This window comes from Musa acuminata, chromosome BXJ3-1 (assembly GCF_036884655.1).
Source record: "Musa acuminata AAA Group cultivar baxijiao chromosome BXJ3-1, Cavendish_Baxijiao_AAA, whole genome shotgun sequence".
Taxonomy (NCBI): Eukaryota; Viridiplantae; Streptophyta; class Magnoliopsida; order Zingiberales; family Musaceae; genus Musa; species Musa acuminata.
The window spans coordinates 5,405,720-5,422,524 of NC_088349.1; the positions used below are offsets into that span (position 1 = coordinate 5,405,720).

The 16,805-nt window shown below is 40.2% G+C and overlaps 2 protein-coding genes and 1 long non-coding RNA gene across 3 annotated transcripts; 1 reads left to right on the forward strand and 2 right to left on the reverse strand.

Moving 5' to 3' along the window:
• The first annotated feature begins 503 nt into the window (after nucleotides 1-503).
• Nucleotides 504-7,739, forward strand: LOC135629431 (3-ketoacyl-CoA thiolase 2, peroxisomal-like). Its single transcript, XM_065136772.1, has 14 exons — nucleotides 504-662; nucleotides 856-932; nucleotides 1,595-1,679; nucleotides 1,764-1,890; nucleotides 1,974-2,072; nucleotides 2,153-2,220; nucleotides 2,311-2,418; nucleotides 2,504-2,581; nucleotides 2,788-2,920; nucleotides 3,008-3,104; nucleotides 5,947-6,070; nucleotides 6,165-6,273; nucleotides 7,141-7,224; nucleotides 7,312-7,739. Exons 1-14 carry the CDS (start codon nucleotides 582-584, stop codon nucleotides 7,419-7,421), a joined length of 1,380 nt encoding a protein of 459 aa, XP_064992844.1. The 5' UTR covers nucleotides 504-581; the 3' UTR covers nucleotides 7,422-7,739.
• Nucleotides 7,740-8,083: 344 nt separating this feature from the next.
• On the reverse strand, nucleotides 8,084-10,181 carry LOC135628720 (uncharacterized). Its single transcript, XR_010492956.1, has 5 exons — nucleotides 10,020-10,181; nucleotides 9,627-9,935; nucleotides 8,821-8,944; nucleotides 8,391-8,730; nucleotides 8,084-8,239 (listed from the first exon to the last, which is right to left on the reverse strand). It is a non-coding gene; the product is annotated as an uncharacterized LOC135628720 (long non-coding RNA).
• A 1,631-nt stretch (nucleotides 10,182-11,812) lies between these two features.
• Nucleotides 11,813-15,717, reverse strand: LOC135628212 (uncharacterized). Its single transcript, XM_065134768.1, has 7 exons — nucleotides 15,499-15,717; nucleotides 15,094-15,200; nucleotides 14,959-15,000; nucleotides 14,775-14,880; nucleotides 13,454-13,544; nucleotides 12,183-12,289; nucleotides 11,813-12,102 (listed from the first exon to the last, which is right to left on the reverse strand). Exons 1-7 carry the CDS (start codon nucleotides 15,627-15,629, stop codon nucleotides 11,979-11,981), a joined length of 708 nt encoding a protein of 235 aa, XP_064990840.1. The 5' UTR covers nucleotides 15,630-15,717; the 3' UTR covers nucleotides 11,813-11,978.
• Nucleotides 15,718-16,805: the final 1,088 nt, after the last annotated feature.

Here is a 16,805-nt window from a genome sequence, read left to right on the forward strand (position 1 = left end):
GTAAATAATTATCCAGATTATCTGAGGATGGAGCTATAAGTCATATTATAGAATCATTATATGAATAATACTAGTATTTGCTTATGAGCTAAATTGGATTACTTTGTATTCTTATATTTTAAAAAGCTGATTTGATGTCATACTTTGAATTGTGATGGGTTATTGGTCTGTCGGCATTGATATCCGGCCCAAAGAATGGGAAGACGATAGAGGCAATTGCTGGACATGATGGGCCGGAATGGGTCCAATTGGACCCATGTGGATGTATGCACTTCAGTGCTTGAAGAATTGTACTGATTTATATATGTTTGATAATACTATTATTATCAAAGAATAGGTAAGTAAAGAGTATTGTTCCAATAGATGCCTTATATCATGACAGAATAATAACATTTAAAGACAACTAGTGGATCGAGATCCGAATCCGAATCATGCCATGTCTGTTATCTGTTGCCACACCTGCCACGTGGGCATGAGATGGGATATACTACAAATATCTCCATCGTGGTCAAAAGCTTCGTTCTCGTGCGCTATTTGCATCCTCCGAGAGAGAGAGAGAGAGAGAGAGAGGAATCGAGGAGATGGAGAAGGCGATCAATCGGCAACGAGTGCTCCTCCAGCACCTCCAACCATTCCCCTCTTCTTCTTCGCCATTGGTCTCGGTAAGCGGTCCTGTTCTTCTCGTTCGGTCGGTGTGGATCGGATCTGCTAGGGTTTTTGGAACCCTGGGATTTCTTGATTCGATCGTCGCTTTCGTTTGTTTATTGGGGCTGATCGCTTGATCCAAGGGTCGGTTCTTGATATGAAGAAGTCAGGTTTATCTTCGATCGTTCCCTTTGTGATTCTTGATGGCAGGCTTCTGTATGTGCCGCTGGGGACAGTGCGGCCTATCAACGGAACTCTTCCTTTGGGGATGACGTCGTGGTTGTCGCGTAAGCTCTCCGTATATCTTGATCTCTCCTCAGTGCTCAAAGCAGATCTGGTCTTCTATAGCTTGCGTTGACCTTCGGAATTGGTTCTGTATAGACTTTTGGAAGCCTGTAGTATGACTTATTTGTTGGACGGAGATAGGGAAGAATAGTGCGATCATGCACTGGAAGGCAAATCTTGGGATTGGTTATGTTGATGCTTTTCTCCAGTAGAGGAAATCTGGTGTCGGTCACATGAGCGGAGCGTTCTAAGAGCAAATCAGTTAGATACACCATTTATTTGGTTTTTGTTGTGAAGAAACTTATTAGTCGTCTACACATCATGCAACTTGCTTCAAGCTTTCATCACTCACCGAAGAATGTCATGCGTGGCTGATACTATTGAAAGCATTTGTCAACACCTTCTGCATATAAGATTCATCGTAGTCAATATGATTCATTCCAAAAGTTTAAACCATCGATAATTTTATTTCTTGTTTTTAAGTTTGCTTTTGTTGGTCTTTGAGTACTGGCATCTTTCCTCCTGTCGGGCATTGTGACCATGTTTCATTTATTTTCTTAGTCCAGTATTTTGTTAATTTTGATTTGCTATGGATCACACTATGTATTTGTTATCTTTTTGTAAGTTCTACTTCTATCATGATTCTACTACCCTATTGTAATAGTGCATACCGAACTGCAATCTCCAAGTCCAAAAGAGGGGGTTTTAAGGATACATACCCTGAGGAGCTGCTTACTGCTGTGCTGAAGGTCTGTGTTCATAACCAATTTGTGTTTCATGGCATGGTAACTACAAAGTGGAGATAATGTCAAAAGCATTTTTTTCTCTTTTAGGCATTGTTGGATAAGACTAAACTGAATCCAAATGAAGTGGGTGATATTGTGGTTGGCACGGTACTGGCACCAGGCTCTCAAAGAGCGACTGAATGCAGGATGGCAGCATTCTATGCTGGTTTTCCTGGTACTTAGACTCCCTGCTTTCTTTAATAATGCTGACATCTTATGTACAATCTTGATACATCTTATGATATTTTCCCCCGACAGAAACTGTTCCAATTAGAACAGTGAACAGGCAGTGCTCATCGGGACTTCAGGCAGTTGCTGATGTTGCTGCTTCTATTAAAGCTGGATTTTATGATATTGGTAATTTTTTTTAGTTTACCTGTTTTCATGCTTGCATAAAAAAAATTCTTCTAATCTTTTTGTTCTTTCTGCCATTGCAGGAATTGGTGCTGGGTTAGAGTCAATGACTGCAAATTCTGTGGCTTGGGATGGTTCGATAAATCCAAAAGTATGATTTTCGGATCCTTGTTTAGTTACTTAAAAGTGAATTTCCATAATCTCATTCTCTGCTATATACATTTTTCCTCGAGTCCTTCAGGTAAATAAGTTTCAACAAGTCCAAGATTGTCTTCTTCCGATGGGAATTACATCCGAGAATGTTGCATTTCGTTATGGTGTGACTAGACAAGAACAAGATCAGGCTGCTGTGAGTCTATGGCCATTGATTATATTGGTCTCATCAATAGTTTTGTCATCTTGTATTCATTACTACCTTATTTTTCTATGTCCAGGTCGAATCTCATAGGAAGGCAGCTGCGGCAACTGCTGCTGGTAAATTCAAAGAAGAAATTGTTCCAGTGATCACAAAGGTAAACTATTACAGTACTTTTTAGTACTTTTTGAAAGGTATTTTTTTCATTTTACATTTTAGTAACTGAATATCTTTTAGCCTTGAGTCGTCAATAGCTGCAGTAGTATCCAACATACACCCTGTGAAAGTGTTTATAATTGGCATAAGATTAAAGGTATTGCACCAATCATATCACATTTTGATGATATGATTTACTTTTTGAAGATTGTAGACCCAAAAACTGGAGAGGAAAAGCAGGTGACCATTTCTGTCGATGATGGAATTAGGCCAGAAACTTCTCTATCTGGTTTGGCAAAGTTAAGACCAGTATTTAAAAAGGATGGAAGTACAACTGCTGGTATTGGAGCAGTTCTTTTTTGTATGATAAGTTTACTACAAGCTATTGATCTCTTGTTAGCTATTTAAATGTGATTATTCGTTTTAGGCAATTCTAGCCAAGTAAGTGATGGCGCTGGAGCAGTTCTCTTGATGAGGAGAGATGTTGCAATGCAAAAAGGGTTTCCTATACTTGGTGTATTCAGGTTAAATTTCTTTCATTTCATTAACAAATTAAATTTACTTTGTACTTTTTTCCTATGTTAATTCATATATAACAAAGGATACATGAAAGATCCTTTATTGGCTCTTTCTTTAGCCCTATGTTGCTTATCCCTAAGAGGTCTTTCCTTCACTAGCAGGTTTTTTCAGAAAACTCCATTTATTCTGGTGTGGATGGCAGGCAAGCCTATATTTCTTGGTTTCAATATGTCTCCTTACGAGCGTTGTTTATGTCTCCTATTATCTAAAAATAATCAGGTTATTAGTGATAGGACTAAATAAAGAAATAACCCATTATGTGCGAAATTATAGAACTCTTTTAAAATCAAATAATTCCATCGAATTGAGTATGATTGTATGTGTGATAGCATCTACTATATCAGGAATATCAATAAACCCAATTCTTGCAATTGCTCAGGATACCCTCTTTTAGCTTCTAGGTCTAAGATCTCTCTTACTAACTCGAATAAAAGAATTAGTAGATATCTTACAACTGGAATCCCTCTTTTTTCTGATCCATATCCTCCACCACCATGAACTCCGGTTAGATTCAGGTATGATATACTTTTTATTTATTGGGAGAACTCAAGTACTCTCTTGCGGATCCATGAAACAACTCTTAGAAATATTTTTCACTTTTGGAAGATACAAGAGCGAAACAATCAACCTATTGATATTGGAAGACCAAAAATATTCTTTCAATGTCTCATTTCTGGGTCTAATGGAATTCGTAGGTATATGAAGAAGCCCCATCAAATAGAGATTTTTTTCTTTCGACCATCTTTCGATTGTTAATATGAGATATAAGGACCGCTACTAGTACTACAGCTTTGATCGTGAAATATCGATTACTTTTTGAACCCTATGAATCACGTGAAAGTAGGATACTCCAAATTAGGGGGTTAAAGAATTTCATAAAGCATTCTTGATGGAGAAAATGTGAGTGAAAGATCCCATTGAATTGAGTTTGATCCATGAATCTAAGAAGTAGTGAGAATTCTTGATCTCTCTCAATTCGACATCCCGGGATTTGAATTGTTGTCATTTTATTGATTCCTGCTAAAGATTTAATTTCAACTGGAATTTGGTTATTCACGATGTACGATGATCTCTGTTAAGCATCCATGGCTGAATGGTTAAAGTGTCCAACGCATAATTGGCAAATTCGTAGTTTCAATTTCTGCTAGATGCACGCCAATAGGAACGTTCAGTGAGTCTATTGGAATTGGCTCTGTATCAATGGAATCTCATCATCCATACATAGGGTTTCCAATGTTAATTCATTTCATGAAGGGTCATTGCAAAGGAATGACAGTAAAAAGCAGATATTGCATGGGCTTACTTAGAGAAGGTGGCAAAAAAGATGAAAAAGTGGGTAGACTTGGGAACGTGACCATAGGAGTTTAAAGTTGGTGACTTGATGTTGGTGAAGCTCCAATCAGCATCACTCTAGTTCTTTAGGCATAAAGTGCATAAGGGATTAGTGTACAAGTACGAAGGACCCTTCCTAATTATCAACAGTGTAGGCAATGCCTCCTACAAGTTGCAGCTGCCGACGTAGCTTAAAATTCACAATGTCTTCCATGCAAGCAACTTGAAAACCTACCACTCAAACTCGCATATGCTTCCCGAAGTGTTCTAACTCGACTACCCCCACCAAAGCCAACTATAAGAAGGAAGTTGAAACTGTTTAGTTGATCGCAAGACAAAGCTACCCAACGGAGTGGAGTAGATCGAGTACTTAGTGAAGTTGCAAAAGCTTCCTAAAACAAAAGCTAGTTTGGAGCTTGAAAATGTCCTATGATATGAAGTAGTCATCAAAGCCTACCAGCAAGCGTCGACAATTTAAGTGGGGGAGAATGTCACGAATGGTTGTTGCGCACTCGTAACATCTTCGTTAACAAACCATTTGTCGCTTTTGTTTGCTTGTATAGATACTAGGCAGCATGTTTTGTCACGGTTTTGTGTGTTTTTATTGGAACATTGTGAGCAGGAACAAATCGCAAGGTTGCAGAGCGATCGCTCACCGTAACGGGCAAAACTGTCCTAAAATGGCTCCGTTTTCACGTATCATGGCTTGTTTTCTATAGGTTGCGGTGCGATGCAGTGTAAAACATTAGCCATCTCAGCACCCTGGAACCCCTCAGGTGGAACCTGGCTAGATAGGGGGTTTAGGGTAGTGTTGGGCGTTGTTTAGATTTCAGAAGTTAGCATGTTAAATCTATGGGAACTTTCCATCGCACCTGACACCGGGTGAGTAATCATTTGTGGACTTGCGACTATCCATTTGCCTTCTAAAGTCCTTGTTTTCTCTTTTTTTTCTTCTCTCTTACACACCAAGTGTTTGTTGAATTGCTTGTAAAGTTGTCTCTTCGCAAGATGTAGATACTTGTCTATCGCTCGTTTTTGAACTAATCAATTTGATCTTTTATAGGTCCTACGGGACCTGAGCGACAGAGCGAGGTTACAACTAGGTTGACCCTTTGCGGACGAATAACGCAAGGGTGTTTCATGACTTAAGCAATTCTAGTTAAGTCCATGACATTGGCGCAAGGGTGCTTCACGACTTAGGTAATCCTAGCTAAGTCCGTGACATTAACGCAAGGGTACCTCACGACTTAGACAATTTCAGCTAAGTCCGTGATATTGCCACAAAGGTGTCTCACGACTTAAACAATTTTAACTAAGTCCATGATAGTAAGCTGCTTGTGTTTTTGCTTTTAAGGCTTATGTTATATTTATATTTGCTGTTGATGTCCACGCCGATCGCTTGCGGACTAGTTTTATTTGATGATCCACTGGTTATATTCACTCAACTGTTTGTAGGAGTTTTGCTGCGGTTGGAGTGGACCCTGCTGTCATGGGTGTTGGTCCAGCTATTGCAATTCCGGCTGCAGTAAAATCTGCCGGTCTGCAGATTGAAGATGTTGATCTGTTTGAAATAAATGAGGTGATTTTTGCATATAAATGCTATTATTATTATTAATTTTCTTGGTTAAGTGTAGATATTGCAGAGTTCGAAAGTTAGTGTTGCTTTCATGTAGGCCTTTGCCTCTCAATTCGTATATTGCTGCAAGAAGCTGGAGCTCGATCCAGCAAAAGTAAATGTTAATGGAGGTGCTATTGCTCTTGGTCATCCCTTGGGTGCAACAGGTACTTGTCACTAGTCATTTCTTCTTTGTAGAAATTGCCAGGCATAGGTTTGTGCATCTGTGCATATTAACTAGCATGTGATCAATGTGAGATGATGTTGGTAATGGTAAGGCTCGGCTGGGAGAAAAAATTAGTCTACCAAATATGATAGTTTCTTAGTTTAGTTATGATAGTTGTTATGGAGCTTATAGTTTATTAAGCTCCATACAGAGCAGCCCAACAAAGAAAAAACTCTCAACATAGTGGAATTTGGGACTGCACACCATAAGATTATTTCATTGCTGCAAATTCTTGAGGGTAAGTAGAGATCCAATAGAAAAATCAAGTGCTTAGCCGAAGGCCCTCTGCCTAATCATTCCTTGGATTCTAGATTTTATCACATCTGACAATTCAAATAATAGTTATATTATTTTGAATTTGGATCACAATGCAATAGCCTCAAATTTTCAAGGATAGATCATGGCTATGTTGGGATTCACAACTAGGGCTGTAGGACAACTCAAGGAGAAGGGTAGGTAGGATATGTTCACTTGTTCCAGCCTTTTCGAGATATCAGAGTCCTGCTAAGATGCGAGTTATTAGTTTCTATATTGATAACTATTCAGAATCATTAGCCTTTTATCTCACTGCTTCGCTTTATGTTGTGCCTTAAAGAGGATAGTTCACAGACATGCCATTCATGCATTCATTCGTGGATAACAATTTCATAAGTATGCGTATGTCACCCTTGAATCACTTCGAAACATTCTTCTTATGATGTATTGTTGCCTAGGTGTTGAATTCACAAAGTCTAAAATTACTTTTGATGTTTTTACTGGTGTCACTGTGACATGACTAGCTTATAATTTCTTTCCTCGTCTGCTGAAGGTGCACGCTGCGTGAGTACTCTCCTAAATGAAATGAAACGAAGGGGCAAAGACTGCCGATTTGGAGTCATCTCGATGTGCATAGGTCTCGCCATTCGATTCTTATCCGCTTCGCTGTACTAAAAGCAGTTATTTGTCTTGGCTGAGCAATTTTGTGCATGGTGCAATGCAGGTTCAGGAATGGGTGCCGCTGCTGTGTTTGAAAGAGGAGATTCTGTCGACGGCCTCACGAATGCCCGGCAGATCCATTCCCACAACCTTCTGTCCAAGGATGCTATGTAGAACCCGCCCAAAGAAATTTAGTGAATGCCTTGGGCATCGTCATCGCTAAGCACAGTACATGTCTCTGTTCCCACGAGCCACGAGGACTGGTCACACGAAATAAACTGCTTCGGCAGATTAGATAACATAAGCAATTTGAAATTTTTGCGGCTGCATCGCATGCACCATAGTGTAATCCACGCTATCTCCAATAATGTTTGTAGAATCATTATCATTATCGTCAATATTAATCATTACAAATGATAATGTTATTATTGATGATAATGGTAATACTGTTGGTATTGTCAATGTTAATCGGAATTACAATGGCTTTGATAATGATGTTAACATTGATAGATATAACTGTAATGATATTATAATGGTAATGATATGATAATAATAATGTTCATAGTTATAGGAATTAGTAATGGTATTGGTGATGAGAAAATTAATTATAATGATAATAGTGATCGTAATAATCATAATGACAGTGATAATAGTGATAACTTCAATACCATTATTATTATGAGTGCTGATAGTTCTGACAAAAGAACATGCATAAGAATGTGAATATTATTATTAATCTTCAGCGAGTCAAATAAAAATCACACTGAAAAACTACCTTATTGTATGGTCTAAACTGCATACATAATATGGTTAATAATCAATTTTTTTTTCTTCAAGGAATGTGAAAACTATAAGCAGAAGATCAAATTGCTAGTAGCTTACTGTTTCAACATCGATTGGATCTGTTGCTTTCAATTTTTGCAGATGGCCACTTGTATTAGGGTCAAACACACTGCCAAGAAAGTTGTACACCTGAGCAAAATCTGGCATAACTTCACAAAACAAAGAAAAGAAAGGTAAGCAATATGAGCAAACTAGCACAATAACAATTAGAGATACTGTTGCAATATTTTTTGGTACGTAAGTCAGGATGTGATTTGTATTCAGGATCGAAAATCCAGCAAGGTGGAAGACATAACTCACCATGAAGAGAAGTGACCAGATTCCCTCGATCCACTGTTTCATAAGAAGGCCAAGTTCTGGGACTGTCAGCAGTACTTCAGCAACAGGAGCTTACGGTCAAAGCTCCGGAATTTACTATATCATCTGCAAACTTACCAGACCTCTCTAATATATTTGATCAAATCACCAAAACAAATATTAAAATAAAACTATCAGACCTTTTGTCGAATGAGATGAAGTAACAGGCTCGATAGAACTCTGAACCCAATGAAAAAAAAGGCATTGTTGCAGGATCTCTATGCATCGATGATGTTGGTTCAAAATGGGCAGAACTCACAAGTAGATTTTTGTTTTGACATATCTAGGGAGCCACCATTTAAAAGAAAAGGACAAGCAAAATTATTAGCCACAGTAAGCATCAAAGCCAACAACTACTCTGAATAATGATTACCATTTTTAGCAGCTTTCTGAGGATATGGATAAGCTGCTTTCTGCTTGGGTCGAGGTGGTGGTACATGTTCATTTCTACCATTCTTCTGAACCTTCAGAAAGTACTTTTGTGCATGGCTCCTTATCTGCAAGGAGGCATTTTGGTATAAGGACGTTGATAAAAGGAAGAAGAAAAAAAAAGTGAAGAAGGAAAAGCATAACCGGTATCACATCTGATAGTGCTTGTAAAAGTTCAATTTTAAACAAATGTGTTCCTAGTGCTACATCTGATAGTGGAAGAGTGGCTCGCTATCCAGAGACATCACTATGCCACTTGAGAAATGGAATTATAGAACAGCAGATATCAATATCAGATTGGACATGTCTGCCACAGGAGGATGATAAATAGCTCTGCAAATGGTGAACTGGATAACTCCATTTTAAACCTATGTGATCAATGAATCTCCAGAGCAACTCTCACATGGACTGTGGCAATTCCTGACCCTAACTTGCCAGCAACCCAAGACTGGATAAAATGAATAGACATTCATCAGGGGCTTTTATGGATACGATGTTTATAGGCAACAACAAATCATGACAATACCAAATGATCTAAAAATGCTAACAGTAAAAACCCCTACGCAAAACCCATGTTCTCAGATCGTCCCATCAGAATGAATCAGAAAGTTAACTTTCGGCCGAAGACACGACCACCGTCGAAAGAAGTCGAGAATCGAGACAACAAGAGAAGCCACGACATCATCAAAAGATGACAAGAATGGTAAAGATTAGCGACGGCGACAAGGAGGAGGAGGAACGAGTGCTTACAGTTGGAGAGCTTCGAGGAACTTGTCGTGCTCCTCCTCCGACCAGTTCTCCCTCGACTCGGTGATGGTGTAGGGTTTGCGGGCCTTCTTTCCGCGGTCATCGGGCGAAGAGCAGGCGAGGACGCCTAGGGATCCGGCGACGCCAGGGAGGGTCCTCCGAGTAGAAGACAACCGCCACCCCCGTTCCACCTCCACCACCATAAAGAGGCTTCTAGAGACGGATTAAGCGATCAGCAGAGGGGCGAAGAAGTCCTTCCTCCACCTTCGATCGGCTTCGCTTCCCTGCCTCTTCTTCTTCTTCCCCTTTGAGCTACAACAAATTATGTGAAAAGATCACAATTAGTTACCGACTCCTCAAGCGATGGTTTCTTGATGCGATTCAAGCTGCGATTACAAGCACGAAAAAGACACGTTGCTTGAAGAGCAGCGCTAGAGCGGCAGGTCGGGCTCCGTACGCGTCCGCGCACGCACAACCTGGCAGACTTCGCCCGTCGTCGTGCCTTACATCCCCCGTTCTCTTTCCCCGGGCTGAGAGGGACTCTGGCGGGCTGCGCACAGTGGCAGTCGAAATTGATGTTGTAAATGGTCATTTCATACCGTGCAAGCATCAAAAACAGTGCACGTGATGTTGCGATTAGCTATTGGACAAAATGGTCATTTCATACCTTCATCCCCATCGTCACCATTCTGTTGCTTGGGATTGCCGACGCCGGTCGGACGATCGCAGCAGCAGCAAACGACAAGGTGGAGTCCTTGCGACGGAAGGGGAGCGGCACGACGAGCGGGAGAGGGCTTCTTCGTCGAGAGAGCGACGGAAGATCTAATTCCTCTCCGTTGTATTGTTAGTGTAAACAACATGGAGCCGTGGCTTCGGGGCCGACGCGGCTCGATTCGGGTCCGGAAGGCGGGATCTCCCCAATGCGGCCCTCGGGTTCGCCGAGGGGGTCGGCCGCGACGGTCCGATGGGGACGGGGTCAGTCGACTCCGCCGGAGGGGGCTTCGCGGCTGGGCATGCGCTCCGTCTGCAATCCTGCACATAGGTCGGGTAGAGAGACGTGACCCGACCCTTCCGATGATCGAGTCAGTAAATGGTGGAGGGGGTAGAAAGAAGAAGAGGAGTTTGAGGTGTCTCCCTGGTATGTTCTCTCCTCCGTCATCCGTCTCGGTCCCCCTTGCTCGTTGAGAGTGCGAGGGTATTTATAGGGAAGCTTGCTGTGGTTTGATGTGCCCGCTTGCCAGGGTATATGGTGGCGTCGGACACAGGCGTTGTGTAGCGTGAAGAGCCAAGCCTGAGGGGTTGTTAATGTGTCTCGGACTGTGTTCTGATCCGTTTGACTGGGTACCGTCGCGCTGACTGAGGTGTGAGGCACGACTGACGTCAGTCGGGTCTTATCATAATTATTATCCTCATCAGATTCAGTTTACGATTTTAAAAAATCAAAATCATCGGTTTTGAAATTGGAATCGTCTGAAAGGTGCTGGTTATACTAGGTAGGATGACGTTAAGAGTTCTCGAGCATCATGGTCACGACCCTGCCATCGTAGGCCATGCGACGAAAAAAAAGCAACGAGTGATGTCCTTGTGGACGTGCCAAAAACCTGCCGAGTGCCATGGGGATGGGAGTGACGATGCGGAGGACCTCGACGCCATCAACTCGGATGAAGCCAACGCGAGTCTTGTGAGAGCCAGTGGCGACAATGGACCACGCACGTCCAATCGAAGGGGAATAGTAGACGAATGCTAGCAAACAAACTCCATCTCCCATGCCGCACAGAATCTTTTTTGGGCTTTCGGAGAGAAGAAATTCAAAGGGGAATTAAATCATCCACCACTCTTACGAAGAAACTCTTCGTCACCCTCGCTCACGGTGCCGCTCCCGCGAGAGCTCCACCTTTGTCGTTTGCTATCACCACGACGACCTTCCGTGAAGGTACCATCGGTGATGGTACGAAATGATCATTTGATCTATCAACTAATCACATGACATCACGTGCACGACTTTACTTTCCGTCGATCGTAGAAATGAACGATGGAGTTGGAAATGAACTAACTTGTATCATTTTAGATACTGTGAGAACCCAAATGTGACTCGTAAAAAGAAAATATTCAGGGACCCATGGAGTTAACTAAGGGAAGAAATATGGCGCCATTGATGTATGATGGATGAGTAAATTAGTTAAAGCAAATGCAAGCCAATAGTAGTTGTTCTGATTCCAAATGTTATGAAAACATTACAAGACGAAGAACATTAACTACACATAAACAGTGTGGGCCCTCCGAAGGGCCAGATTACATGGTACGTATACGAAATCACCAGTTCCTGATAAGAGAAATCCCACAACCCCCAATTAACTATTTCATGTACTTCTGCAGAAACTTGCGGTGGAAGTCGTTCCTGATGGTATCGTTGATGAAACGCTTGGCGATCTTGGTTTCCCCGCGAGCCTGATTCTTGAAGACCACATCGTCATCCCACCTGCAGCACCAAAACCTTGTGATAAGAAAAGATATACGCATAGAGGAATGTAAATGGATAAAATTACTCATTAAGGTGACCTTCTTTTAACATTGAAGGAGGCTGAATTGCTGAGGTTGATCAATGGGTTTCCACGCATCAACTCAGCTTCTTTTGCCTTCAGCTCTTCCTCCTGTTGTTGTCGTTCCTGATGCATTCATTACAAGAGACTGTTTGTCAGCTTATGAAGTGAATTAGAATAGTGAAGCCACTGCATGAATGAAAAATTGATCATCCACCATTTGCATGGTAAAAAGTGGATAAAACCATGTGTAGCTAATACACCTTGAAAACAAAGAATGGTTGGAGATAAATCAGCAGGGATATATCACTATTCCACCAGCACGATCCTACTTGAATCAAACTTTGTACAAGGACTGCTCGATCAGCCTCCCAGGATTTATTTTACCACCTCACATTAATAAAATTAAAATATGACAAAATTGTTCAATGTTCATTTGTCATATTATATTAAAAGAGGGCATGTTTTAGTACTTGACAATGGTTCTAAAAACAAGCCATAGGAATAGATGATAGGGTCGATTCATGTGCAAGAATCTATGTCAATAAAATATAACATGATGCAGCTATGGAGTTGACATGGTGTATGAGTGCACCACATCAGTTCCATGAATGCCACCTGTGCACCATGTCAACATGTCATCAAGATGTTAGCACAGTATAATCACGTTTTATGAATATGAAGCTAATGAACCCTTGTGGATATCAAGGTTGCACCATGTCAGTAACACACATTGGGAGCACATGCCATTACACCAAGGTGTGGGTAATTCCTTATTGTTTCTTCAAGTATTTACAAATTGTTTAAGTACATCTCAATATAAGTCTAGGTAACAAAAACCAATTTGATCAAATCATATCTTGCAAATTAACTTGGCTTGTGAGGATTCACAGAGAACAATGATATAAGAGCTTTTCAACTCTTCAATCATTAAGCTATCTTTTACAACCAATTTATTTAATCTGAAAATGCACAAACTGTGTAGAACCTACAACATGAAAGTTCAAGGTTTAAGTACCAACTGACTCCAGATGGTCTTTGATCTTGCAAATTCTATTTAGCCAGATTTACTATCTAATCAAGAATCACATGCTATCTTATATCTGCACTGTTCAATGTACAAAAAAGACATACTATCGAGTTCAGGTATTATATAAACAGTGTATCTTTATGAAATGAATCCAATTAGGGATGCTGAACTTCATTATTAAAAAGAACTACTCACACAAAGGGAACATTGAAAAGCAGAAAAAGCATAACAACAAGTCACAAACAGTAACAAGCGCAGACCTTCCGGAGTTTTTCCTCGGCTCGTTCTTTCTTTATCCTTTCAAGCTCAGCTAAAAGGGCTTCAGTATCATCCTCATCCTCATCACCATCACTAAAAACAGAATTAAATTGTCATCATAGTGGGATCAAGCAACCAAAAATATGAGATGATAATAACCTTCAGTGAGATATAAGTAGAAACCAAATTAATGAATGAAAAACATACTTTACTCCATTGTTACTCCAGCGGTAGAATAAAAAGGTCCAAAAAAAAATTCAAAGATTCTAAACATTACTTCATTGTAATGATGGTAGTATTGGGTTGACCATCAATATCAGCATAACAAAACCATGTTTGGACAAGATAAGGAGAATAGGTCCAAATTCTTCTTAGCTTTGACACATTCATTAGATTTGTCACCTTAACTTCACATTTCAGCATTTACACCTTAAATTTAAAAGAACTTTTGAATCGTAATAGAACTCCTAAAGTACCAAAAGTTACGAAATAATCAAGCAAAAAACAGCTATTACTTAACATGCGAGGCAAAGTGGAAGTGAAGGAGATGATATTGGCTGTTAACTGTTATGTGTGCTATATGCACCATTCTTATTGTTAGCCGCTAAAGGCTAATGCCATCCTAGCAATAATGCACGGCTTACAGTATAGATATCACATATAGTTTGCTGGTTTTAGGATGGAAACTTTTAGTTACCAGTTTTCTTGATGTACAAACAAGTATGAAGATATGCATTACAGTTGCCTTTGAGGTCAAGGCGATTTACCAATACAGCAACAAATTCGCTAATTGTGAAACTAGTTACATGTCCACATAATTCAATATATAGAATCCCCAACTTGGATGATTGCGAAACTAGCTACATGCCGACATGATTCAATATATAGAATCCATTTATACACTTACAGGCACTAAGAGGTACAAGCTGAAATAGCTCAAGTTTTTTCAAGGTAGTGAATCAAGATTTTCTACAACTACTCGATATTAATAGAAATGAATCATGTGGTTGATTGCAACACAAGTAGACCAAAAAGAAAGAGCACTACAAAGCAACAGTTTCAAATTAATTTTTCATGACACAAGATTACTAAAGTATCTATCAAGTGTTACCGTGGTTATCCGTATATTTAAGTATGCTAGGAGATACAAATCCAAATTCTATGATGGTATTAACAGCAATGAGGTGCATAAAAAGAGAAGCAGATGCAGTATCATCAGGATATGGCATATATCATGCATTAACAGAGTCAACATACATATTGGTCCTTACTACTACCAATTTAGATTTAATTGTTAATGGAAACAGAGACAATTCTGGCTACCTCTCATTATCATCATCATCAGCAGCAGCTTCTTTGACATCCACATCAGAGTCATCGGCATCAATACTTCTTGGAACAATCCTATCTTCAGCCTCTCTCTTTGTTCCTATAAGCAAACAAGAGGAAATACATGCATCAAGAAAAAAGTTGTGTTGACAATACAACCAAAAACAACGCAGCTTACCCTCCAAGAAAAGGTGCCCCCCTTTTCTTCGATCTCTCTCTTCTGCGAGAACAACCGATTAGAAAGAAAGTCCATCCGTAAAAACATCAACAAGCGCAGAAATAAGCGGAGGTAACTAATGCAATCAAGCATTACCAGCATAAGACTTGTCTTTAGAGGAAAAGTGTCTCCGCTCGCGCTCTTCCAGCTCCTCCCGGAGGTTCCTCCTCTGCAACTCATCCTGAGTATCCTGCCCCTCTTTCCTGCAGCCACATATCGATCAGCCACTCCACCTAACAAGAAATTCTCTGCGAAGATGATCTTAAAACCTAGCCAAAATTACGGCCCACGTTATGTTAGACCTATTGTCAAGATTTGGAATCTATCATTACGGTCCTACTGCTCTTCTCCTAGGAACTGCATCCATCCACAACCAACGCATCTCGATTTTGACCCGATCGGACGAATCCAGCCCCAATCGGGACCGATCGATCAAATCCAGGGTTGGGGTTTCTCCAGAAAATATATAGACAGAAACGCGGAGAGAGAGAGAGAGATCACCTGGGCTTGAGGTTGGTGTGGGCGGCGAGGTCGCGGGAGGAGTACTTCTGCGAAGGCCCGAAGATCCGGGTCCCGCCCTGCTCGTTCCCGCCCTTCGCCGGCGCCCACGTCGGTCGCGCGGCCGTCGTCATCCCGCCTCCCTCTTTCTGCTCACCTGCCGAGACGATTAGGGCAACCCAAGGAAGGGCTCGTCTCCGAAACGCGAGCAACGAGACAATGACGAGGATTGTGGACCCGGGTGGTCTATTTATAGAAGGAACGAGGAAATATCGGGAAGATCGTAACGGGCTCGATCCAGGCCAAGCCCTTTAAACGTTTATATCGGTCCTCGTCTCTCTGTAGTGGGCCTTTAAAGTGAGCCCATGAGGCCCGAATCTAGTAGGAAGGAGCATATCCCTTTACTTTCAATGATATTGATGGTGAGAATAACATTAAAAACGGTTCGAGTGAAATTTTGTTCTAAGTTTCTATATAATTTTAATTTAGAATGTGATGCTTCTTTCAAAAGTGTTGTGAAGTTAGTGGGAGTAGGTTACGTCATTAGGGGTCTTTATGGTAAGACAATTATGGGGTTCGATGATTTCATTACGTCTTGCACGTAAATATTTGGATTATCTTTCAAGGATTAAAGTTTATTCCATCCAAGGGTATAAAATTTAGGCTATGATTGATTCTCAATAAACCATCAAGGTCTTGAGTTAAAATCTAAAGACATCCTAACATTGTAAATAATTATTAAACATTAATTAAAAATATATTTGTTGTTAAATGGGAACATTTGAGATGTGAATGTACTATGTAACACAAAAGATATTTGAGATGGGATAGACCCTTTTGATTACTACTCATTATAGAGATTTTTTCCCCTAATATTTTGAATAAATAGATACAATTATAAAAGAAAAAAACTTTGGGTATGAGTTTTTAATTTAATAATTTAAAAAATAATAATTTTGAGCTGTACCATTTTGGAGGTCAATATTTAGAAGAGAACATTTTTTTTATCTAATTGAGTTTGTAATAATGTTTATTTTGAAAGGAGTGTATATAAAATATTTTTATATCAAATTGATCAAAAATATTGGCATCTTCTATTCTTTTATAATGATAAAAGGTCAAAGTAAATATATTAGTCTTCACCTCACCCATCTACCCCTTCTTTGCCTCTTATTCTTTGTTTTTTTCTCTTTCTTGGTCCCTTATTCTTTCATATTTTTTTTTTTCTTCTCCTCCTATATTGTTATCGAATTGCCCCTTCGTCTATCCTTTTTATTCTCCTCTCAATCTCAACCCCTCTCATCTTCCTA